This window comes from Molossus molossus, unplaced genomic scaffold (genome assembly GCF_014108415.1).
Source record: "Molossus molossus isolate mMolMol1 unplaced genomic scaffold, mMolMol1.p scaffold_m16_p_16, whole genome shotgun sequence".
Lineage (NCBI taxonomy): Eukaryota > Metazoa > Chordata > Mammalia > Chiroptera > Molossidae > Molossus > Molossus molossus.
The window spans coordinates 63,572,069-63,596,892 of record NW_023425351.1 but is presented as its reverse complement, the minus strand read 5'-3'; the positions used below and the strand labels follow the sequence as shown (position 1 = coordinate 63,596,892).

General features: G+C 51.6%; 1 protein-coding gene across 6 annotated transcripts in view; it reads left to right on the top strand.

The window, feature by feature from the left end:
- Positions 1–24,824, top strand: part of MTSS1 (MTSS I-BAR domain containing 1) — a 151,533-nt gene that overhangs the window by 112,998 nt on the left and 13,711 nt on the right. For all 6 annotated transcript variants that reach the window (XM_036263664.1, XM_036263662.1, XM_036263663.1 and 3 more), the window contains exons 4-8: positions 8,113–8,197; positions 9,452–9,543; positions 10,909–10,983; positions 22,678–22,835; positions 24,025–24,132. In XM_036263664.1, the coding sequence (XP_036119557.1) occupies positions 8,113–8,197; positions 9,452–9,543; positions 10,909–10,983; positions 22,678–22,835; positions 24,025–24,132 (518 nt within the window). The remainder of the gene's footprint in view (positions 1–8,112; positions 8,198–9,451; positions 9,544–10,908; positions 10,984–22,677; positions 22,836–24,024; positions 24,133–24,824) is intronic.

Below are 24,824 nucleotides of genomic sequence, written 5' to 3'. Positions count from 1 at the left end.
TCCCGCTAAGGGCATGTACCTCGGTTGCAGTTTGTCCCGGCCCTGGTCGGTTGTGCGGGTGGCAGCCACTCGATGTGTCCCTTTCACATCGATGTTTCTCTCTCTCTCTCTGTTCCTCTCTCTCCCTCCCACTCTACCTGAACAAAAAGTAGAAAAATGTCCTCGGGTAAGGATAAAAAAAAAAAAAAAAAAATTGACATCAAATTCAGTATGGATGAGGCCATTGTAAAAGATTGGGCATGGTTATAAAAAAAAAATCCAGGAGGCTCAGATTGCTTCACGGAAAGCCCAATCTGGAAATCACAGAGGGTGCTTTTTGGGTGTAATGTATGCAACAATGATGACTAAAACACCACTCAACATTCCCATTTTTTTTTTTTTTTTTGAGTACAGTCATTAACATTTGAGTCTAAGTAAGTTAGACCCTTCTCAAGGTCACACAGCTGCAAAGGAGGGAGCTGAGCCTTGAATCCACGTTGTCTGACTTCAGAGCCTTGCTCGGAACCCTTTGATGTTACTGCTTTTCTCCCTGGTCTTCATGCTAATTTGGGAGATGTCAGGGAGCTTATGCCAAGACTCCTGATTAGCCACGGTGAGAATGCTGCTGCTAGGAAACTGGCTTGCAGGCTGCTTGGGGTCTGCGTATCCCCCAAGTATATGTCCAGGAGAGAGGATGGGATGCAGCAGCTAAGGAGCCCCTGGGGCTCTCGGAGGTCAATGGGAGGGGAAGGGAGGGAGTTGCTTACCTCAACTGGTAAGATTTGGTGTGGATAAAACAGATATTGTGGAAAAGGACTCCTGATAAAAGTATATCATAAGAGGATCTAGTCATACTCCATGTGCCTGGGAACCACACATGGCCACCTCTCATAGAACTTTGTTGTTGTTGTTGTTGTTGTTAATCCTCACCTGAGCATATTTTTCTATTGATTTTTAGATACAGTGGGAGGGAGGGAGAGGAGAGAGAGACACATCGATCGATTGCCTCCTGCACGACCCTGACCCGGGCCGAGGATCAAACCTGCAACTCAGGAGGTGACCTTGCCTGGGAATCAAACACATGACCCTTTGGTCCTCGGGCCAAACCGCTAAGCCAAACCGGCCAGGGCGCTCTTATATCTCGTAAACTTGGAACCGAGGTGGCGCACTAAACAGTTGTGTGCGTCCACACACTGAGGAGGGGGCACCTGCTAGGTTGGCTTTGCGTGACTCTTGGTTAGTGTCCATGCCACAGGTCTTCAGACACTCTTCCGGGCTGACAGGGCATCGCTGGCCACTGCCTGGATGGATTCATGAGCTGCTGAGTAGTCTGAGGTGCTTTCTTCTTCCGCTGCCCCTTGTCCCTCCTAATGGTGTCGTGGAGAGGTTCTTCCGGCTTATACAGTCGGGGGTCTTCTGTGCCTGAGTCCTACCTGCCGAGGGCCTCTCGGGCTCCCTTTTCTAGTTTGGATATTTCTGATATTTTGGACTTGAACATAAGCTGCCCCTGGTTGCATTAATGTGTCCCCGAGGCTGTAAGGACGGAGCTAGAGCCTGTTGACTATGTGGGGAATGTCACTTGTGTGTTTTGAGATTAATGTTCCTTTAATGGCAAGTGGAATATTTTCCTCATTAGGGGACCAGGAGCTGCCTATTACCTCTGTGCTTATGAAGCTGGGGGCTTAATAGCTTTCCGTAGCGGCTGGGACACGTGTGCACGGGGCTGCTGCTGTTACCTCTGAGCATGTCAGCTGTGGCTTCCTGAGGCCTGGTGCCAGGATCAGCGACCTCTCTTTATGTCACAAGGACACATGTCCCCCACTTTGAGGTCGGTGGTTCTCAAAAAAGGACGATTTGCACCACGAGGACATTTGACAATGTCTGGAGACATTTCTAGTCATCAAGACTTGGGGTGTGCAACCGGCACCCAGAGGGTAGAGGCAGGGGTGCATGAAACACCCTGTAATGCACAGGATCGCCCCCATGACAAAGAGTGACCTGGCCCCAATGTCCGCAGGCTGGCCGAGAGCCCCTTCTGTAGGTGAACCACTCTGCCGCCTGGGCCGCCTCCTACAGGGCTGCAGAGAACGCGCCCCCGGCCAGTGGGCCCCTCTGACTCCTAATAGCCGCCCAACGATATTCGTCCTCAGAGGGCCGCTGAGAGGCACAGTGACTTACTGTAGCCGTGTGCTTCCACCCAGGCGCTTCTTAAATCCCTCTTCCTCCAGCCCTTCCCCCTCTGCCACAGAAGCCGGCCTGACAGATCGGCTTTTCAGTCCTCACTCGCCACCTGCACACTGTGGACCCCGAGAGGGCCTGTCCATTAGTCTCCCGCTGTGGGGGGGGCGGGAGTCCCCTGCAATGAGGCAGCGTGGAGAGATGAGGCAATGCCACTTGCTGGATGCCACTGTCCCGCCTCTCCCTGCAAAGCCACGGTGGCAAGTGGCAGTCTGAAGGGTATGACCGTGTCAGACTTCGGGTGGGGAGGATATTCTTCTTATCCCCCCCATTTGTTCCCCGATAGGCATTAAACGGTTTGTATTTGATTTGTGGCTTTAATGCGCCTCTTTGTCCTTGGTTGGGAATGTCTCCGGCTTGTCTTCAAGGGAAAGAGCCTTTTGGTTTCCATAAAATCAGGGCTCAGGTCTTAACTCTTCAAGCCCGCTGGCCCTCAGCAGGTTTTTCCACTGATGACGTAATGCCTCGTAGGAGGTTGTGGTCCCTGCATCGTGATTAGGTAACCCTCGGCCCGGCTGTGAGCCAGCCAGGCCCTTGTCCTCATCGTCTTTGGGATCTCTTTAATCCTTGCTGCTTGGTAGATAGGTACTTATCTCAGGGTACATTGTGTTTCCCCAAAGAGATAGGTTAAAACCTAACCCCTGGTACCTGTGAATGTGACCTCATTTGGACATAGGTCTTTGCAGATGTCTCCCTAATCCAGTACGACTGATGTCTTTATAAGAGAGAAGTCTGGACACAGACAGACAAGGAGTTCGCGCTGTGACGATGGAGGAGGAGCCTAGAGGGATCTATAAGCCCTGGATCGCCAGTCACCCCCCGAGCAAGGAGAAGGCAGGGAGTCATCCACGGGTCTCGCAGGCCTTGCTGACACCTTGCCTCAGACTGCTGGCCCCCAGAGCTGTGAGACGGTGCCTTTGGGTGGTTTTCAGCCCGTGGTTTGGAGCATTGGTTACGGCAGCCCTAGGACCTAACACACTTCTCAGCAAACAGTGGTGAAATGTGTGTTTCATGTGCAAAGCACAGAGTCCCCTGCCCTAGCATTCACACTTGGGTCATCTAGTCTCTGGACTTTTCCTTCTCTCTTTCCAGGTCTGTCTCCCTTGCAGGTAGATCATCCCATTTAGACCGCAGACTGATTTTGTGCTACTCAAAAAAAACAAACAAAAAACATTTGCTTGTTACAGGAGAAAATGCTTACATACGCCATCCTGAGAAGAATTAGGATTTTTGCCACACAGTGTTTGTCCATCCCTCAGCAGCAGGGGGTGGACTTACATTTCTTTGAGTGACTCCTGGTGCCAGGAAGAAGCCTGAAAGGTCATTGCTCCCTCCCCTCTTCCTCTTTGAACTGGCAAGAAACAGAACCAAAGCAAAGCTGTTTAAAAAAGAAGGAAATGTATGTGCTTGCAAAACAGGAGCCCTAGGTCCGAGAAAGCAGGCTCTGGGTGTGCTGATTTGGCAGCTCGGCAAGGTCACTGAGAACCCAGGCTCTTTCTGTCTTCTGTCCCTAGCACGCGCCTCGTCCGAGGAGGTGTCCGCATGGCCATCGAGAAGGCTGCCTGCAGCCTCTGGGCAGCCTGCTTCCTGCTCACGTCCTCCGGAGTCTCTCTTTAAGATCAGGAAAACCTCCATCTTTGTCCCGTCCCTGAACCAGCCACTGCCAAAGGGGATGGGTTAGAGCACTGGCCCAGACTGCCCATCTGAGGATGAAGGGGCACTGGAGAGTCACCACAGTGCCCCTCTGCTCTCTCCAAATTAGCAACTTATACTCATCTTTGCTGGACAGAAACATGGTCCCCACAGATGTCCATGTCCTCATCCCCAGGACCTGTGAGGATGCTACCTCACATAGCAAAGGAACTTTGCAGATGTGCTTCAGTTAAGGATCATGAGATGCGGAGATTATCCTGGGGGTCCCGTACAATCACAAGGTTCTCCTAAGGAGGAAGGAGGATTGGAGTCAGAGAGAGATGAGGACAGAAGCAGAGGTCAGAGAAGTGAAAAGATGCCACGCTGCTGGCTTTGAAGAGGGAGGAAGGGGCCCAAGGCCAAGGGATGCAGGCGGCCCCTAGAGGCTGGAAGAGGGCAGGACACACATTCTCCCCTGGAGCCTGCACGGAGCGGAGCCTTTCCACCGCTTGATTTTAGCCCGGTGACACTGATTTTGGACTCCTGACTTCTAGAACGGCAAGATAATAAATGTGTGCTTCTTTAAGCCGCTGAGTTGGTGGTAATTTATTACAGCAGCAACAGGAAATGCATACACCATTGTTTCTCTGGGCTAACCTTGTATCAGTATAGACCTTTCCTAATAAGAATCTCATATTTATTTTGAATCTTCTGTAATGTGAGAAGATACACAAACATTTATGGATTAAACAAAAGATAAACCCAGTGTCTGGTCCCTCCTCCAGGTGTAGCCAGCTTGGTGATTTGCTCTTAAAATGGTGAACGTTGGTCTCTTCATTCGGCGCTAGCTGCGGGTGCAGGCCATACGGAAACGAGTAAAATCGTGTCCTCACGCACAAGGTGCTGAGTGTCTCTCAACCAGCCATTTGATTTCCATAAATATTCTCGCCGTCAAGTCGGAGCGCTTCCAGATGTCTGCTCGCTCTTTGTAGCTAAAGTCCGTTTCCTCTGAAGCTTTTCAAACCTGCTGATTTATTTTTTAAGTTTTAGCCAGGGTCAGGAAGAATGCAAGACGTTGTTAAGCACATCCACAGAGAGAGAGAGAGCTATTTTTAGGGTGCTCCCTGTTGCCCAGCTCAGCAGCAATGCTAAGAGACGGGTCCCGGAGTCCATGGAGGATGTCATCTGCCTGTCTCCTGCCCTCGTGCCCAGCTGGACAGAGACACTGCTGTTTGGAAGTTTTCTTTGTGCTTCTTTGTTTCCTTCTCTCTCCTGGTTTCCTGGGCACAGAGCTGCAGTGGGGGAGCCCACCCAGCATGCTCAGGAACCGCTTGCTCTCAGACCATAGTTCAGCTGGCTCTGGGGGGCCATGGGCTTTCTTGGGGATGATAAATAACTGGCGGCTATTTATGGAAAATGTCTGGGAAGGTAACAAATAATGGAGCAGAGAAAGGGAAGGAGGGAACTGAGCACTGAGGGGATCTTTTCCAACCGCGGAATTCTATCTGAGGAAGCTGAAGCTTGGTGAGCAGCGAAGCAACTGTCCATCACTTCAGTGTCTGCAGTAGCCTAGCAAGGGTCGGAGCTCCAGACCCCTGGTTCCAGTTGGTCAGTTCTGGGCTCAAGAACCCAAAATCGAGAGCTGGGCTGTAATGCCCTAACACCCATAACAGTGTGCAGATCCTTAAGTTTAGGGATGTGTTCTAGGCTCTCGGCTCTATCCCTGTCTGTCCCCCTTTGTCTGTAACAAGTGCCAGATGCTGAGAGGTTCAGCTTGGGCCAGAATCCCACTTACTAGCAGTGTGACCTTGAACAAATTACATGGGGCACTTTTCCTGTCTATAAAATGGGAATGATGATAATACCCGAATAACTGGGAGAGTTTCAGGGGTTAGAGCAATTCATGCGTGCAAAGGGCCCGTCCCAGGGCCCCACACGAACTAAGCTTCGTACAGATGACTCACCTTCCCGTGACCTGAAACACCGCCCGCAGTGTTTAGATGATGCATGCTCCTCCATCATGCGGCGGCGATGCATGTTTTATTTAACCCGCTCCCTGTAATGGGATTTTGTTTCCAGTTTTTACTGGTGTAAATAACATTTTGATGACTTGCCGCACAGGTAGGATTTGCTCTCATCCCTAATTATCTCCTCAGTTTCAATTTCTCAGAGCAGAATTGCTGGTTCAAGGGGAGAGTGTGTTTTTAAGGCCTTTCTTCATAGATGCTGCCAAATTTCCCCCCAGAAAAGTACTAGTTTACCAGCAGTGAATGAGTGTGCCAATTTCCTTGCATGGCCAGGCTATTAACTTTTAATCAAATGAAGGCCCAGGAAAAATAGGAGATATTTCCCTGGGGATAAAGTGTTCCTGGTCCTTGCTTATAAGCAATAAAAGCCTAAGAGAACTTGAAGGCAAGCTGCTCGTGTGAAAACAGCGCCCTCTGCTGGTTCCCCGGTGTGAGCTGCAGTAGATGGTGACACTGAGGTGGCTACTTTTTGCCTGAGAGCGGCTGCAGGTGCGAGGTGCTAGGGGGCAGCATTTTTCAGACTTCTAGCCATTTAGACAGTCAGCCTCAGGTGACATTTAGTTCCTCAGGTTGATTTACAGCTGTGCTTCTCAACTTCGGGGGTGTTTTTATTCCCCAAGGAGCACATTTTTGGGTATCACTTCTAGTAGATAGAGGCCAGGGATTCTGCTAAACATCCTTGGATGCACAGGACTCCCCCCAGCAAAGAACCACCTGGCCCACACGCCAGCAGTGTTAAGGCTGAGAAACCCTGTTTTAGAGAATTGTTTAGAAGGCCTCTCTTTTCAGATTAAGATAAAATATAGAAATATTAAAATATACCACTAGTATTGCTCATATATTTTTCTTTGGTTTCTGGAAACCTGTTAGTTTGGGAGACTACCATGGAAAATAGCTGGAAGGTCACAGCACATGGGCATGTCTAGAGGCAGAGGGGAACACACAACCACAATAATGTCACAAGTACTAATAAGGGAGGAAATTTTTTCCTGGTAATTTGACTTGGAGAAACCTGCCATAAATTCCTGTGGCGTTCCCTTGAAGGCCCCGTCTGTTAAAAATAGTGCTTTATCTGACATTTCCCCCCTGATTTCATGGGCCCCAGTATTTCATAACATTTATAATTAATTGTGCTTCCCAGGGCCAGTGCCGAATTACCATCTATAGCTGCCTTTTGCTCCGCTCTCCCTCGCACCCAGGTAGACCCCGATTCGAGCATTGTTTCTCCGAGGGGCCGGGAAGGGGACTTCAGGAGTAATCTTAGAAAAGGGTGTGCCTGAGGGAAAAGCATGACAAGAATTTCGGGGAAATCAAACTGTGTTGCAATTTACTTCGACATTTGCTGAGTGTGAGGCTCTCTTGCACTGGTGTTACCCAACCCATGGAAAAATATTATCTCGTTTTGTCTCAGCCTCGCTGTTCTCTGAAATACTCGCGTGTGTCCTGAAACAATGAGCTGAAGTGGCCCTTATTCGTTGTTCTAAAGAGTGCTAACGGTTATTTTGCCAGAAGAGGAAAAAATAACTACAGCTTTTTCCTAACTATCAGATACCATTTTGGTCATCTTCCTTGGGAAGTATTTCTCAAACCAGAGGTCACTGATGCATTAGTAGGTTGTTAAAATCAATTTCTGGGTCAAAATAAACATTTTTAAAAAATCAGAATAGAAAATATTAGCCCTGGCCAGTTTGGCTCAGCAGTTAGAATGTCGGCCTATGGACCGAAGGGTCATGGGTTTGATTCCCCGTCAAGGGCACGTACCTGGGTTGCAGGTTTGATCCCTGGCCCTGGTCAGGGTTGTGTGGAAGGCAACCAATCGATGTGTCTCTCTCACATTGATGTTTTTGTTTCTCTCTCTATCTCTCCCCCCCCCCCCTCCCTCCCACTCTGTCTAAAAATCAGTGGGAAAATATCTTCTGGTAAGGATTAACAAAGAAAAAAAAATCAATGGAAAAATACTCTTGAGTAAGGATTAACAAAAAAAAGAAAGAAAGAAAATATGAGAGGATATTGTATATAGTAAAGGTAATTTTTGGTAATTCTATAAAAATATGTCACCCGGGTATATTTACATGTGTCTGTGTGTGCGACCATGAGCACACACATGTTAATGGCGAGACGTCTGACAGGCAGTGGCTTAGGTTTCACAAGATGAAATCTGGCTTGTTTTCTGGTTCTTTCTTTGTCCCTGAATTATCTCCATGAGTCCTCAGCTTCGCCTCTGCTGCTTTTCCAGGTGGCACCAGGGAGATCGGCTCGGCGCTGACCAGGATGTGCATGAGGCACCGGAGCATCGAGGCCAAGCTGCGGCAGTTCTCCAGGTGAGGAGCTCGGTCGCCCTGTCTCGATCGCCGTGCCCAGTGCGGGTTGAGGCAGTGGTGAAGGTGGCACAGCTCGCCCTGGAGCACATGAATGTCTCCAGCCCGTCTCATCTCAGCTCGTCTCTGCTCACTCATTGAACACATATTTGTTGGGCATCTGCTATGTGCCAGGCACTGCTCTGGGCTCTGGGGATACAGCGGATGGCCAGACGGTGTAGGTTCCTGCCCTTGTAGAGCCTGCACCACCCCCTTTAGGACTTGCTCTGTCAGTGTGAGGAGCCCCTGGGCCTGCCCCCTTGCAGGAGACCCTGTGGAGGGGGAGCTATGCCCTGGAGAGGCTGCCCTGCTGCCCTGTTACCTGTGTGCTCCCTCCTGCCCCACTGCTGAGCACAGTGGGAGCTCAGAGCCCTCCACACTGTCAGCCTCCTGTCTGAGTGGGCAGGGATGGCAGTGACTGGCACGGGGAGTCAGAGTCACCAGTGTTCAGATGAGAATGACATTCTTCGGAGCAGGTCAGCGTAACTCAGCAGTTTTGCCCAGTTCTGCTCCGCGGGTAGTGAGTGGTGTGAGTGGCTGCTGAAGCGACGAGCAGTCTGAGAACAGCTTCTGAGTAGTTCCAGCATTTGATGGGCATTTTCTAATTTTTCTGCAACAGCTCTGTAATGTAGGGATGGGACAGTTTTTCTTCTATCACACAGACAAAAATCTCGGTTCCATGACTCTGTGGGGAGCAGCCTCTACCAGGAGAGTTACTGTGGTCTGAGGGACGGTCCAAAATGAAGGGATGGACCTGGTGATCCCTGCACCCTCTGACCCAGGAGTTGCTGGTCTGGCCTCCCTTTCTCGAGGCTGCCCAGTTAGCCTACGCCCACGACTTCAGAGTTCACCCTCCAAGTTCCCGTGAGCTGTGGGGTGAGGCCAGGTGTCTTCCCCTTTTCAAAGCTCCCCAGGTGCTTCTGTTGCACAGCCGGAGGGAGATCCCACTTGTGCGCAACACTGCTTGTTAAATGAAGGCATTAACTGTGAACAGGGGAATGCGAAGGGAGGTCATTTCTATCAGCCGTACGCACAGCTTCCTAACAGTCTTGAAAAGCTTGTTAGAAAATTGGGGATTTGGATGAACTTGGGCTCAGTATGCCGCGGCCTGACTTGCTTCAGATAATTTTGATTCGGATACGTTTTGACAACCAAGCGTCAAGCCTGACAGCAGAAATATGTGTTTAATTTCTCCTTTTCTTTCCCTTTTGGTAAAAGTGCTTTAATCGATTGTCTGATAAACCCACTTCAAGAACAGATGGAAGAATGGAAGAAGGTGGCCAACCAGCTGGATAAAGACCACGCGAAAGGTACGGGGCACGCCATGCGACGTGTGACGGCGCTCCGGGAACCGCTGAGGGACGCTGCTGCCGCTGCCTGGCGCCTCCGCTGGGTGTCCTGGTGTCTCCAAGGGCCCACTCTGCCCCTGCTTGTCCTGTAGGAGGACAAGGACTGAGAGGGCGCCCTTGGCAGGACCCAGTGCTGGTGGTGGCAGGAAGCAGCCGCAGAGCCCGATCGCTTGGCAGCAAGTGATCAGCTGAATCAGAAGTGACAGTAATGCCAGGGTCAGCTGCCAGAGATTCACACTTAAGACATTGTAGCCCATTTGGGGAACGAAACCAGAAATGGCATCTCAGTACCACATGTGCCAGGCTCTGGGGACAGAGTGGTCCGGACAGACCCCACCCCGTCTCTTCCTGGAGCAGGGCCAGGGGTGCTGGCCGTGGGGCAGGGGCAGGCGACGTTGCTCCAGGGGTCGGGAGACCTGCAGGCAGTCCTGGGCAGGGGACGCACTGGGAAGGTCTGCGGGCGTCAGTCTGGAAGGAGGGTGGGCTAACAGGCGGTTTTTAAGAGCATGTAAGTGTGAGCTCTGCGGGCTGAAGGCAGGGCAGGGAAACATCGGGAATAACGGAGGGACCCGGTCGAGCTGACAATTGACTTCGAGGGCAGCAGAGGAGAGATGTGCCAGAGGTGACTGTCGTTTTAGATGTCACATCTGGGTGACGGGGAAACCCATACAGAAATGGGGACGTCTAGGGTGGGTGTGGACTGAGGGCAGGAGAGGTGGTTGCAGGTGCCGGGGGACCTGGCGCGTGTGGGCTGCCCTCCTTGGCGTGCAGAGTGCCCGGCCTTAGGGCTACTGTGAGAGAAAGGCCAATGGTCTTGGTTCTCATGCCTGGATTGTAACATCTGGCCAGTGTCTCGCCACGTGGGTTCTTTTTAAGGAGATATAGGCCTTAGGAAAGTAGATAACATTGAAAATAATTACATGATACTTGAGCTGAGAAATTGTGAATTTTTCATTTTTTTGTACGTGCCCTCAGTGGGAAGTGAACCTGGGACTCTCTGGTCCGCAGGCCAGTGCTCCAGCTGCTGAGCCAAACCGGCCAGGGTGTGAATTTTTCATTTTTAGTAAAATATTCCCGAATGCCATCTTTCCTTGAAGCTGGTACGAATGAATCCTTTCGGGGAAGGACCGCTGTGCGTGATTGTTCATCGTGTTAATAGTACCTCTGCTCTGAAATGTCATCCTGAGTTTTCATCGCATGGTACTCCGGTGCAGGTGTTTATTCCACGCCCTCGTTCATGCTCTCTGTGATGAGAGAACGGCTGCTCCAACAGCATTTGCTGTTGAGCAAAGTGGTAAAATGCTTCAATATTCTGCTCTCTCTTAGAATATAAAAAAGCGCGTCAGGAGATAAAAAAGAAGTCCTCGGATACACTGAAACTGCAGAAGAAAGCAAAAAAAGGTCAGTACGAATCCTGCGGCCGATGGTGTCGCTGGGGGAAAGGAGCGTGTGCTCCACTTGTCTTTGAAGCAGAGTGTGCGATTCACACGCCCTTGTCGCCGCCTGGAGCGCGGAGCCCAGGATGCACGTGAGGCCCCGGCCGTGGTGCCTGACTTGTGCCCTCCCCCACCTTTGTCTCCAAAACTCGACACTTGCCAGTGCCTAGTGTACGTTATGATGCAACCTATACATTTTTGGAAGTCTTGGGATCATGCACAAAAGACTTTATGCAAATGTTCTATTGTAATTATTGCAGAAATTATGTCATTTTCTCCTCCATCTTTCACAGCCTATAATCTCCAAAACCCTTTATTAAGTCTCGTGAGGGTGTTAGAAATGGCTGCCGTGGGAGCCAGGAGTCATTGCCGACGGGGAGATTTTCCTTGGTGTTCGGGAGGGGGGAGCGAGGAGAAGCAGACCGTCCAGGTGCCTCCTCCCGCCTCCCTGCTCGCTGTCATCCACACGCTGGTTCACGGTCGGGTCCCAGACCCAGCTCGGCTCCTCTGGCCGGGCCCCGCGTTTGAGGAGCCAGATCTGGCTGCACCCACTTCGCAAGTGTCCGTAACCCTTCACCCAGACCTAAAATGCAGGGACTCTCCTGAACGTGACATTCTTTCCAGACTATTCTTGACACCAAGTTTTTTGATTTGCTGCATCACAGCTGATCCAGTGCACTTTTTCCCATCAGGCTGCCCTGTGGGTAAAGTTTAGCATTTATTTGGGATAATGATCCTTTGAGGTAGAAATCCCCCAAACCAAATCTCCTCTTTCCTAACCAGTTGTTTTTTTTTTGGGGGGGGGGGGAATGGGATGGCGTGGAATGGAAAGAAAATACACCTGGAGAGGTGGAATGGTTTGGTGGGAGAGGTAAGGACAGGACAAAGCTTTGACATTTTTAAAATATGTCCTCCTAGCTCTTCTGAGACCACTTCAAGGTAAAGGCGGCAGGATTGCTACCCGTGGTCGGATTTTCTGTTAGTATCGGCCCAGGTGTTCCTCTGGGTGTGTTTTCCTGGTCCTGGTGCTTCTCAGAATGACCTTCTCTCCAACCAGGGCCCCTGGGAGCCAGTGGACAAGGTTGGGGCGGCAGCATTTCAGCAGATCTGGAGGGAAGGGTGCGAACACAGTCCATGGGCTCTGCGGGCCCTGCGGGCAGGCGGGGAGGGAGCTGGACGCCCCTCACCGAGCGCCTGCAGCTTTGGGAGAGCTGACGGCTTCAGAGGGAGGGTCCAGGGAAGAAGTTTGTGGCTTGGAAAAGGTTTGGGAGTTTGGTGAAAGGATGAGGGAAGACAGAGCAGCTATTTTCCCTTTGGTCTTCCAGACTTCTCCTTTCAGAGGCCTTTCGCTTGGCTGCAGCGATGGTCCTCTCATCTGAACTGCGTGGAGGCTGAAACAGTCCTCGTCTGTCACTCAGGGTCACTGCGCTGTCCAGGGGAGGCAGCCAGGCTGCCGCAGTGCCGTGCGAAGGGAGGTTCTCTGGGAAGGGGGACGAGCTCCCCATCCAGGCGCCCAGCAGGAAGTTCAGGACGCGGAAGGTGCTGGGCTGTGGAACATGACAAGAGGCTTCTGGTCCTAAGACTTGGGGGTAACTGGCGCTTCGTGGTGAGGATTCTCGGGGTGCTCGGGCCTGAGATCGAGAGCCGAGGCTGTGATCCGAAGCATCTGTCTCTACAGAACGGTCCCAGCACATATCTGGAGGTCCGGGCACCATGTCCTGTCCAGACCAGGTGGCCGCCATGGGGTACTAATGTCTGTAAGCTGAGTGAGAGCAGTAGCTTGGAATGTTCTGGATGATCTTCTAGTTACTCCAGAAAAGTTTTTTATGTCTTTCCTTCATGAAAATTTTTTTTTCTAAAATAGGTAAATGCATTTTTTTTTAAACTAAGTGTTCATAGTTGTGTGTTTCTGGGGTGAGTGGAGCCTTCCAGAAGGGACCATCACCATTCAGAGGGAAAATTGGTGATGGGGTGCTCTGTACAGCCTGCGAATGGACCAGAAATGATGCAGGTTATGGGTCGGAAGAAATCTCGTTATTTGAGGCTCCCAGTTCATTTTGGTCTAGTTAGCGGAAGTTTCCCGAAACCCCTCCATCTGTTACAAGTCCCTCAGGTGGCAGCTCCCTGTGCTTTTGGCTTATAAGGTGTTCATAGTTCCTCTGAGAGTTGCACCGTAGGATGGACAAGTGCTTAGATACATTTTTTTTTTATCCTGATGGAACTGCATCTGACTTACGCAGCCGAATGACCACTTCTCTCTTGGTATGTCCTCAGGAGGTTATCAAGCAGCTCTGCCTCTTTTGAAAACTGTGATCTTTGATACAAACGTTCTTCTGATTCTCCTTTTCAAAATGACCGAGCCCTTGGGCCGGTGAGCAAGGCTTGAGCACTGCCCTTGGCACGGCAGACACACACGGGTCTGATCTGCGTGTGTGCCTCGGTCGCCTTCGTTCTCACTCTGGACACCACCTTTGGTCACACTCTCCATTTGACTTTTTTTCCCTATCATACAGAGGGCGGTCATTTTCTAATGTGTAGATATTTAAATATTACCATCAAAGATACTTTTAATCATTTTGTTTGTTTTTGGTTAGACTTTATCACAAAATCATTTTAAAACCGCCTGGTATAATCTCCCGCTAGGGATGAATGCAGCTGTTTTTGTGGAAGGCAGGCTTGTGAGCACCTGCTGTGTGAACACTAGGCAGGGCGCCCTCGCCCTCTGAGACGTTCAGGCGGGTGCCCAGGGGCAGGGCACAGGGCAGAGCCAGCCTGTTGGCAGGTGGGGAGGGGACAAGACAGGCGGTGGGAAGTGGTGTGGAGCTGACCTATCACCCGTCTCCAGGTGGCATCTCTGGGCCCTCTCCCTGCTGCTCGGTGTCGGCTGGAGGCCTGCTGGACCCTGGGCTTGCCAGGACCCGTCGGGGGCTGTCAGAGGTCTGGGTGTGGGAGCATGTCCTGTCGCTTCTGCCTTTGCCACCTTGCTGTGCGAAGTCAGCAGTCTTATTTCTCACTTAGCTCCCGTGCTATTGTTAATTTAAATTGTAGCAGTGAATTATATAGTCAAGTCTCTGTTTTGATCAGTAACAACCAAAAGTTTATCAGGGACTTTCTTTGAGAGACCTGAAATGTTTTAACCCTTGAGCCTGACATTTCACTAGTTGAATCTATCATTTTTCACCAGGGGCTGCAAAGTTAACATTAGAAACCTGATAAACAGACTCACAGAGTTCCAGACTACATATTACTTACTTTTATACCAAAATTTTATGGGTTTGCTTTTTGTTTTCAATCCTCACCCGAGAAAACTTTTTCATGTATCTTCAGAGAGAGTAGAAGGGAGAGAGAGAAACATTGATGTGAAAGAGATACATTGACTGGTTGCCTCCCACATGACCCCCCCGACCAGGGCCAGGACTGAACCACAACCAAACTATGTGCCCTTGACCGGAATCGAACCTGAGACTCTTTGGTCCAAAGGCTGATGCTCTAACCACTGAGCAAACTGGCCAGGGCATATACCAAGCATAACCAGCTCAAGCTTTGGATCCTAGGTTTTTCCTCATTACTCTTCAAGCTATGATAAGTTAACGCTTGAAAGGGTTTCTTGGTAAAGCATCTTAATTGACTCCTTTTGGGAATATAGTCTTCATCCCTCTTTTTAAAAACCTTGCTGTACTGTCCAGGGCTGACGGTTACTAACTGGGAAGATTTGATAGACAAGAAGGAAAGAACATTGCGAGTCAGGGAGGGAGCGTGGGTGTGCGCTCGTGGGAGGGGTGGGTTGAGTCTCCCTAATGTAAAATTCCGTGGCTGCCGTGGAACACGTGAAAGAAAGGTAAGACTGTTGCTCGAATACCCGTTTGACTTTATGATTTTCCTTTTTGTGTCGACTGTGTGTCCTGCCCTTTCTCACCGTGTGTCCCCGGCAGTGGAAGCCCTGGGTAAGTGCCATCCCCGTCTCTGGTGGCTGGTCCCGGTGGTCCCTGCTGTGGGCGTTCCATGCTTGTCCGGACCTGTGCTAGTGGTCCACCGTCTCCTTCCAGCTCCGAACAATCCATGGTGCCTGCCTAATCTTCCGTAACTTGGAGAAAATCGTGTGTGGGTGTGTTTCGATCACTTTCTCAGATTGTGGCGCTTGAATGGGTTCGCATGACATTTCTAAGGGCTTCGCATCAGCATAATCCAGTTTTAGACACGTGGAAAGAAGAAATACGGAGTGATTTAAACCTCCCTTTCCCCAGGAAATGAATACATTCACACATACATATATACCCAAGAACATATATGTGTGTCTGTGTTTATATCAGAAACAAAACCTGTGTTGCTACACTCAGTAACACCCCCAAAATGATTCCCAAATCAGATTTGGTTGTATTAAACAGGCAAAGTATCTTTAACTTTGTCCCCCCAGAACCACAGAGTTCGGTTCAAAACCAAGAATTCATTAAAAAAACAAAAAAACACCAAAGTATTTCTTATTTCAGCAGAGTTTGTGAAATGGTTCACTTCAAAGGTATTGAATCCTCAAATTCAATAATCAAAACGATTCTTCTTGACTGTATGTTGAACCTCCTGCTGTGGGTGATTTTGCTGCTAAACCTTCAAGTTGCTTTGGGTATCTCGTGGCTGTCCCTTTGTCTCGGAAAAACCTGTGAGGTGTCCGCGCGGCTCACCTGCCCGCGTGTGTGCGTGTCTGAGCGTTTGCCCGGAGCACTCCGCACGGGTGTTTGGACTGGATTCTGTCACCGACGATGAGCCCAGGCCACGCGTATCCCTCGCCAGGTGGCGCCAGGATGGCTGCTGTCATGGGGACACAGCTCTGCCTCGGCTTCCCCTCATAGTGATGTTGGGTTAGTTCTTCCCCAGCTTGAAAAACAGTGCTCCTTCCCAGTCCTGGTGTGGTGCTTGTGAAACAGCTTGGCCAGTGTTTGGTGTCCCTTTCGAAGGAAGGTCAGAACGAAGCACTCACCATCCTGACGTGTACCTGCCAGCCCAGGGCCTGCAGTGCTACACAGCGCTGTGCAGCCGTGACCGCCGCCCAACCCCAGCACAGGCGTCACCCCATTTGCCCTGTCCCCAGCCCCCCAGCCCCACTGCCGAGGAGGGGTGGGAGGTCACGCTGTAGTTCCAGACCTGACACGGGTGTGAATGGCTTTTCTCTTCCCCCGGGGGCAGGGCTAGGCAGAGGTGAATAGGGAGGGACCTGATCCTTCATGACTTGACTTTCCGGACTGTGTTGACGCCCTTGAAGATTTCTTGGCTTCTAGAAAGTTCCACCGTAACAGTGTCTATTTGGATTAGGTAGATAGTGGCCCGGCTGGACATCTCGTTAGCAAGTAGCTGTCGTTAGGCAAGAGGTGACAGTGGCCAGGCCCAGGATGGCGAGGTGAATGGGCTCAAGAGCTGTTTGGGAGGAAAGTCAGTGGAAGGAGGAGCTGAAGGGCCGCAGGCTTCCGCCCAGGTGACTGGACGGAGGACGCCAGTGCTGCTTTAGCCACAGGGAGGAGTCCTCTCGGGGACATGAGGTTCTCTGACGGGGCCTCAGACGGCATGGGGGTTCTGGTTCTCTGAGACGTCTCCTCTCGGACTTCACATTGATGGACACTGGCTGCTCAGGGCCAGCGAGTCTTGATGAAACCTCTGCCTTCAGTGGAAGGACCGTGGATCTTTCAAACTTCTGTGCATCCAAGAGGACCTCAAACTGAATGCTCATTTTTTTAAAAACCCACTGTGCCCTGCATTCTCTCCCCTGCTGAGGTGCTCAGTGTAAGTGGACAATTCCAGGGATGCTGTGTGGCCGCGATGGTGCCCGAGGCTTGCCCTGTGCCCACCACGTGCTGGGCTTTGTGCTGAGTGCGTCGTATGAATGAGGTCATTTGGTCTCAACAACCATTGAGCTATTGTTCACAGCTCACAGAGGAGTGGAAACTGAGGCACAGCGCGTTGAAAGACTAACAAATTGAGTTTGAAAATTTGTATCTTATTTTTTTTCTTTATTGATTTTAGAGAGAGAGGAAGGGAGAGGGAGAGAGAGATAGAAACATCAATGAGAGAGAACATCGATTGGTTGCCTCCTGCATGCCCCCCAATGGGGATTGGGGCCACAACCTGGGCCTGTGCCCTGACCCGGAATCAAACCAACGACCTCTTGGTGCCTAGGTCAACACTCAACCACTGAGCCACACCAACCAGGCGAGTCTGAAAAATTTTTAAGTCAAAAAGCCTCCAGTCTGTCTTTCTTTTGATTTCTGATTGTTTTCACTTTGAGGAGTCAATCAAAAATGTTACAGGACATCAGAGTAAAAAGATGAATGGAGGGTAACGAGAGCCGCCTTTTGCCTGGCCTCAGTCCAGATCCCAGCCTCCAGCCCCACCTGCGTGTCCATTTCTGTAGCTGTGGCCTGTGTTTCAGTGTTTTTGTCCCCTGTTTCATCCACTCGAGGATGCCGTCAGTCGTAAGAGGCACCGTTATTTCCTAAACCACGAAGAAAGACAACCCTGCCGACGACGCTGTGATGACACGCCACTGGTTGTGGGTCGGGTCTTGATTTGTGAGGTGCAAAAATGTGAAAAAGCGGGCCTGTCGGAGTGAAATACAGGATTTGAGCCACGGGCGGATGGGAGTCATTTTGTGGGCTTCTGGCCACTTCCGCAGACATCTGTCTTGGGAAAGGAGACCACTTGGGAGGTTTTTCTGACGGCGATCTTGGCCCAGGGTGGCCTGGGTTTGTCCCGCGCCGGGAAGCCCTCCGCCGGAGAGCGGCGCCCAGCCTGGCCCAGCCTCACGGCCCAGGTGTGGGCCGCCGCGTGTGTAGGGAGAGGCTGGGAGGGTCCAGCTTGCTGATCGCACCTGACTGGCTTCATTAGTGGGCTGTCTGGACAGACGTCGGACATTTAGCTCCCAGGGTTCCTGTTTGCTGGGAGCAGGAAGTGGGGCTTCTGAGCGAGAAAGACCTAGGGGTGGGGTCCGGCCGTGCCTGCCCCGAGCTTGGTGGCCCTGTGCAGGCCACTTGACCTGTCTCAGTTTCCCCTCTGTCCAAAGGGGTATTGATTCTCACCTTGAACATGTATGTTGTGATCTGAAAAGATAAAGTGTAAATGTTAGGAAGATATGGGATCTTCATTCCAGAAAGTTTTGTCAACTCTACCCACATAATTAAAAAACAAAACAAAACCGTCCAATTCTTTTTCCTTTCAGGGAGCCGCCGTGGCCCATGACATGGTGCCCATGAGTAGGCCTCACCCCCAGGGACAGTTTTTGTACGAAGAATCATACGATTCCCCTGGGGAAGTAGAGGGCCCCGGGCTCGTGCTCGCTGGAGTCCTCCGGCGAGACCACCACCTAGACCCGGACCCTGGCACGGGGAGAACAGTCCTCCAGCCCGAGACTGCGCAGAAAAGGTCCCAGACGACCCTGTGCGTAGGAGTTTTATCTGGAGGCCCATTCAGGGCGCCCCTCCCTTCTCCTGGTTGCTTGGCTGACTGGCCTGGACTTCGCTGGGTTTACGGTGTTGGGCCGTTTCAGGCCACGACGGTGCCGGCCAGTGAGCAGACGCAGACGCAGTGCAGGTGTCTGCGGACCTGTCGTCCAGGCAGGTGTGCCGGGGGAGGTGACAGTGCTGAGCAGAAACATCCATGGGGCTTCTGATGAGCAGGGGAGCCTGGCCTCGCTCACAGCGAGAGAAGTAAAGAGATGGGATCGGTACTGGAGAGTGCCGTGGAGGACACGGAGAAGGAGCTTCTGCTCGGGGTCCTGGCCTCGGGAGAGAGTTCAGGGGGGCCTGCCTGAAGGACGGAGGGGAAGAGGGCGAGCAGCCCCGAGGGTGGGATGGGAGGGGGAGGGAAGGGCCTCCCGAGCTGAGGCTGGGAGTGGGCCGGCCGACCCCTGTGCACCTGGCAGAGCAGGCCACGTTAGGAACATTGGACTCTTCTTGAAAGAAACAGGAGCTGTTGACAAGAAGTGGTGATACTTGCATTTTCAAAGGGATTCAGGGCTGCATTTTGAAATGCAATCAGGTGACATATTAGGGCCCTGGCAGCTGTCCGGGTGGTGAAAGCAGAGGCGAAGGGAGAGGACAGTGAGTCCACGTGGGAGCTGGAGCGGCAGGACGTGTGCGGGGGTGTCGGCAGCTGTCTTGGGGACGCTGCTGACAGGAGGGAAATGAACAGGCCTCTGGACGTTGTGCACAGGAAGATTACTGCATCTTTCTCAATCTTTTTGTCCTCACCTGAGGACATTTTTGCACTTATCTTTAGATGGGGGGGGGGGACATCGATGCAAGAGAGACACATCGACTGGCTGCCACCCACACGACCCCAGTCGGGGCTGGGGACCAATTGCAACCGAGGTACGTGCCCCCAGCGGGAACTGAACCGGGTCTCTCTGGTCCGCGGGCCAACGCTCCAACCGCTGAGCTAAACTGGCCAGGGCTGCTTTATCTTTTTTAAAAAACATGTTTTCATTGATTTTTTTTTTTTTTTTAGAGTGAGAGAGAAGAAAACATTGATGTGAGAGAGAAATATCGATCCATTGCCTCTAGTGTGCACCCTGGCTGGGGACAAACCCGAAACCCAGGGCGTGTGCCCTGACCGGGAGTCAGACCAGTGACCTTTCAGAGTGCGGCATGGCCAGGGCAGATGGCTGGGTCTTAGAGCCGGTGCATCCAGCCGGGACATGGAGTCATTTCCTCCACAGTTGTTTTTTTATAAATATAATTATATGCTGTGTTAGTGAATTTAAGAAATAAACATTGTGTTTTTAGGTTATGATATATCCTGAGTGGAACTGTACTTGCTGTGACTATAATTACAGCAATCTTTACTGATTATATTTATTTCAGAATACCACAGTTTGAAAGCCCTTTAATTATAACGTAATACGTATTTAAAATACGTTTGCTATAATTATAGAATAATTTAAATGCATGTTTACAAGATCAGATAACACTTGGCTCTGACCACTTTGCTTTCCGATGTAAGTATACTTTCACAAGTCAGTGCTATTAATTACAGATAGACGTGTGCCGTCGAACTTGTGAAAGGAAGTCGAGATACACGTTTTTATAATTTCTTAGAGTTACAGGCTGATGATAAGAGAGCTTGCTGCGGCCCGGCCGGTGTGGCTCAGTGGTTGAGCATCAGCCCCTGCACCAAGAGGTCACCAGTTTGATTCCCAGTCAGGGCACCTGCCCAGGCTGTGGGCCAAATCCCCAGTGGGGGGCGTGCAGGAGGTGGTCAGTCGATGTTCTCTCTCATCGATATTTCTCTCTCTCTCCCTCCCTCTTCCTCTCTCTCTAAAATCAATAAAGAAAAAAAATTTTTTAAAAGAGAGATTGCTGCTATAATCAGAGCACATTGAAGCTGTTTTGGTCACACATTATGCATTTTTGTTTTTTATTGATTTTTAGAGAGACAGGAAGGAAGATGGACAGAGAAAGAGAAACATCGATCGGCTGCCTCCTGCATGCTCCCTACTGGGGATCAAGCTGCAACCTGGGCACGTCCACTGGCTGGGGATTGGCCACCCTTGGGTGCACAGGATGATGCCAAACCAGCTGAGCCACGTGGCCAGGGCGAGCATTATGTGTTTTAATCTACTTTCCCCCCGACTCCCCTCCACCTTCTCCACTGAACCTTGAGAACATTCACCACTGTGCCTCACTCACCACGGTGCACCATCAGTGTGTGTGGATGCAGGTGCACAGCCAGCGTTTTACATAGTGGGGGGGACCCACAGTCTTATATGGGGATAACCAGGCTTCCCTCCTGGAGCGTGTGTCTGTGTGATGGTGGGTGTGTGTCCTCCAGAGGGAGCTCTGGTCCCCCCAGCAAACCCCCGGAGGGAGGAGAAGGAGGAAGGAGAAGGCTTGTAGGCTTCCTGTCCATGAACCCTCGGGGCGCCTCGGGGCTGGCGGCCAGCTTAGTGTGGGGTCGGCCCCGCCTGCCCCCTCCTGGCAGGAATGGAAGCAGTGGTGGAGGCACCGTAGGGCCTGACAGAATGTCCCGGGGAAGACGGCGACTAAAGGGGGGAACGGTGAATGGGTCACCTTGAAAACTCATGGCAGCTTCTCAAGCAGCAAATTCTCACCGATGTACTTGTTGGTAGAGTCCCTCCGCGGGGTTCCGTGCCGCAGGTGTCGTACCCACCCTCCTGGGCGCTCACTTGACCAGCGAGTTATACATGCGAGTGTTTACTGCCCTTGACGGGCATCTGAGGCATGTTCAAGGGTGACCTCCGACTGCATGTGGCTTTCCCTTCATGTGCTGCCTCAGAAGGGACTTGCTTAACGAACTCCAACGGCCCCTTCTGCTGGGACATTCTCAAAGCCTGACCTTTTGCTCCAAATCAAACCTTCTCATCTGCTTATGAGAGAAAGTAGAGAATATATTTTTATATTGAAGGCAATTTCCCCTGACCCTTTTCTTTTCAAACCCAATGATGCATTGCATTTAAAGTTCTCTGTGTTATTCTTAAGAGGGTGCATGGTGACAGGTCAGGAGCCTTCCCAGGAGGCTGGGGGCATTTATTCATGGGCTTCAGTCCAGTGATAGAGGGACCAGGCTGTCCTGGCTCTCTGCCTTTTCCCTGGATGGCCCTGGACAAGTCCCTCCTCTTCCCTAGGCCTCGGCCCCACTGAAACACCAGCAGGTGGCCTTGGATAACCCCCAAGGCCACCTCCGTCTCTGAGATTCTGTTTGAAAAGATGAAGCTTTCATGAGCACTTGTGTGCATACCTGGCACTGTGCTGGGGCTGGGGGAGCCCACGAGCCCGCCCTGGGGAAGGCTAAGAATTCTTTCTCTGCCGCGGATGACAGGTGAAGCCCTCATGGGGAGCCCAGTGTGGAAGCTCAGCAGCGGGTCCCCCAGGTGGTCACCCTCATTCCCACCTACCGATCAGGCCTGCAGTAGCCACACCCCCGACACACGGCCTGTTTGCCGAAGTCTGTCTTCTAGGGCAGCTGACTTTCTCTGGAGGGCCAGACTGGAAAGTGTTTGTCACAGAGACCCTGCAGCTGTAGCAAGAGTGGGCCCAGTCTGTATGTAAATGATGGGCCTGGCAGTGTCCTGGTAAAACTTCGTTTCAAAAGACAGTTTGCCGACCAAATTCTAGAACTGTTTGAAAGGTTAGCACCCTGTCTTAAACTCTAGAAATGGTTGCCTCCACACTGGGGTCTTGGACCTGGCTGCACACGGGCCCAGCCCAGCACTGAGAGCTGATGCCTGCCAGCCCGCCTCCTGGGATGGACCCTTGTGTGCAGACAGGGGCTCTCGGATCAGGTTGGCCCGGCAAGGCCAGCTTGGGCCCGTTTCGGGGAACATCCACAAGCCCTCACCTCGTTCGCCCCTTCGCCTCTTCAGAACGCTCCCAGAGGAAGGAATACCGTCTGGCTGCCATGTCCCGGGGCTTTGTTGGCAGCAGGCTCTGTGGGGTTGCCCGAGGCAAGAAGTCAGGAGTCGTCAGCCAGAAAATCCTCCTTCGAGGAACAAGCCAGGGTCATTGAGCACTGGACGTTGGAAATGGCTAGTCCTAGAAAAACAGCCCCTTAAATCCTGTCTCTAAGTCTCGGGAAATTGTGGTTTCCACTCCAGCACCCAGGAGAAGAGAGGCTTTGAGCTGGCATCTCAGCAGCCTGCGGGGCTCTGTTCTGTTCGCAGGGCGAGGTGACATCCAGCCTCAGTTGGACAGCGCTCTCCAAGATGTCAACGATAAGTATCTCTTGCTGGAAGAGACAGAAAAGCAGGCAGTGCGGAAGGCTTTGATCGAAGAGCGCGGTCGGTTCTGCACCTTCATCTCTATGCTGCGGCCCGTGATTGTAAGTTAGTGGAAGGTTCCAGAAGGCCTGCAGCGCCCGTTAGGAGGAGACTCTCCTTCTTTATCTATCACCATCCTCGAGTCACCGAGAATCTGCTGAGTCGGGAATTGCCGTCGGGGTTGGACGGTTTGGTTCTTAGCTCCAGTTTTTCCACTTACCTTTCCTCCCTGAGTCGAGAAAGCGTAACAAGTGGTTCTCAGAGTGTTTCTCGGGCCGGCAGCATCACGTGGGAACCAGTTAGAAATGCACATTCTCGGGCCCCACCCAGACTGACCGAATCCCAAACTCCAGGGGTGGGGCCCAGGCACCCCTGTTTCAAACAAGACCCTGGGGGATTCTGTGACCCACTGGCCACGCTGATATCGAGTCACAGGGAGATTCATGTGGGAAGGGCCTCAATAAATCAAATAAGCTAATTTTTTTAAGTGTATCATTTGCAAACCGTAATTGGAAACGTCTCTGGAGGCATTCTTAAAGCCAGTAAGAAGATACCAGCTTTTTCCCCGAGCCCTAGCAAATGCCCGAACACAGTCATTCCCGAGTGTGAACTTTTCCAGGGATCGTTCTTGCCTAGGCCCACAGCCCCAGCTTGGCACCTGCATAAAGGGAGAAACTGTTTCTCCCACAGTCCCGTCTCCTCGCTTCACATGCCATTCATTAAGTTTGTAGTAAAAACAGTCCGCTCCGATAATGGCAGATTCCCTTTTCCTTCCCACTTCCCAAGAGGGGTACTTACCCACTGTTGAACACACGTGTCACAGTGATCTGTAAGGTCTAGATCAGACTATCTACAAATCGTGTCATTGTTGGAGCTGAGTGACTTCAGAGGGGATCCCCCCAACCTGTGGAGGGGCTGGGCTGCGGGCCCTGTGAGGAGACACAGGAGGAGACACAGGCAGACCATCCCAGCCGCTCTGTAGCCCCACACTCTTCGAGGAAGGCCCACAGTCCGCTCTGGCCTGGCCTCTGTCCAGAGCTCACAGTCCGCTCCGATAATGGCAGATTCCCTTTTCCTTCCCACTTCCCAAGAGCAAGGGCTGGTAGTGCCTTCAGCCAACATGAGCCAGTCCAGGGAGCCTTTTCTAAAAAGTTGAAAGGGCCAGACAGTGACCCTAATAAAAGCAGTTGGACCAGGACAGTGAAGTGACTCGCTGATGACGACGATGTGTTTTGAATCGCTACCCTTCAGGAAGAAGAAATCTCAATGCTGGGGGAAATAACTCACCTTCAGACCATATCGGAAGACCTGAAAAGCCTGACCATGGACCCTCACAAACTGCCCTCCTCCAGTGAGCAGGTAGGAATGCTGGCTAAGCTCTCAGGAGAGCAAACCGAAGAGATGAGGGTCAAGGTCACAAGGGTTCCTCGAGGCATGATCCTCTTCAAAATCACAGTCGCAACTCACACTGTTTGTATATGGCGACTGGCAACTACCGTCGCTCGCTGTCAGCCAGCACCTGCGTGTGCTCCGACACATAGACTTCCTCCGCTAATCGTCCCCGTTAACCCCGGTTTTACAGAGAGGACACGGCACTGGGCGGAGTCACTTAACCAGGTTCACCTAGCTAGTTAGTGGTAGAACTGAGACTTGAATCCAGTGGTCAGTTTCCAGAGCCTGTGCTCTTAACCGCTGGGTCCGTCCACCCTCTAGAAGTACACTCACGACGGGTGTGGGTTGGTCATCGTTTGAGCCGTTCTAATTAAGTGATGCATGCGGGTCTCTCGTGAGGATGATGGCATTTCTTTGTGTTTATTATTTGGCTCGTGTGACATGAACACCGTATCCAGTGGGAAGAGACTTTCTGGGGAGACAGCTGATGAATCACACATCGGCTTTTGCCCTTTGTCTAAAGTTCTTATCGCCCCCTTGGAGAGCCAGCGCAGAAGGCACATTGGGGAGCTTATGTTTTCCATTCTGTGAAAGTGCTCTGAGACCACAGCATGCACGCAGTCTCTCAGTGAGTAGACAGGGACTGAGCACCTCCTGTA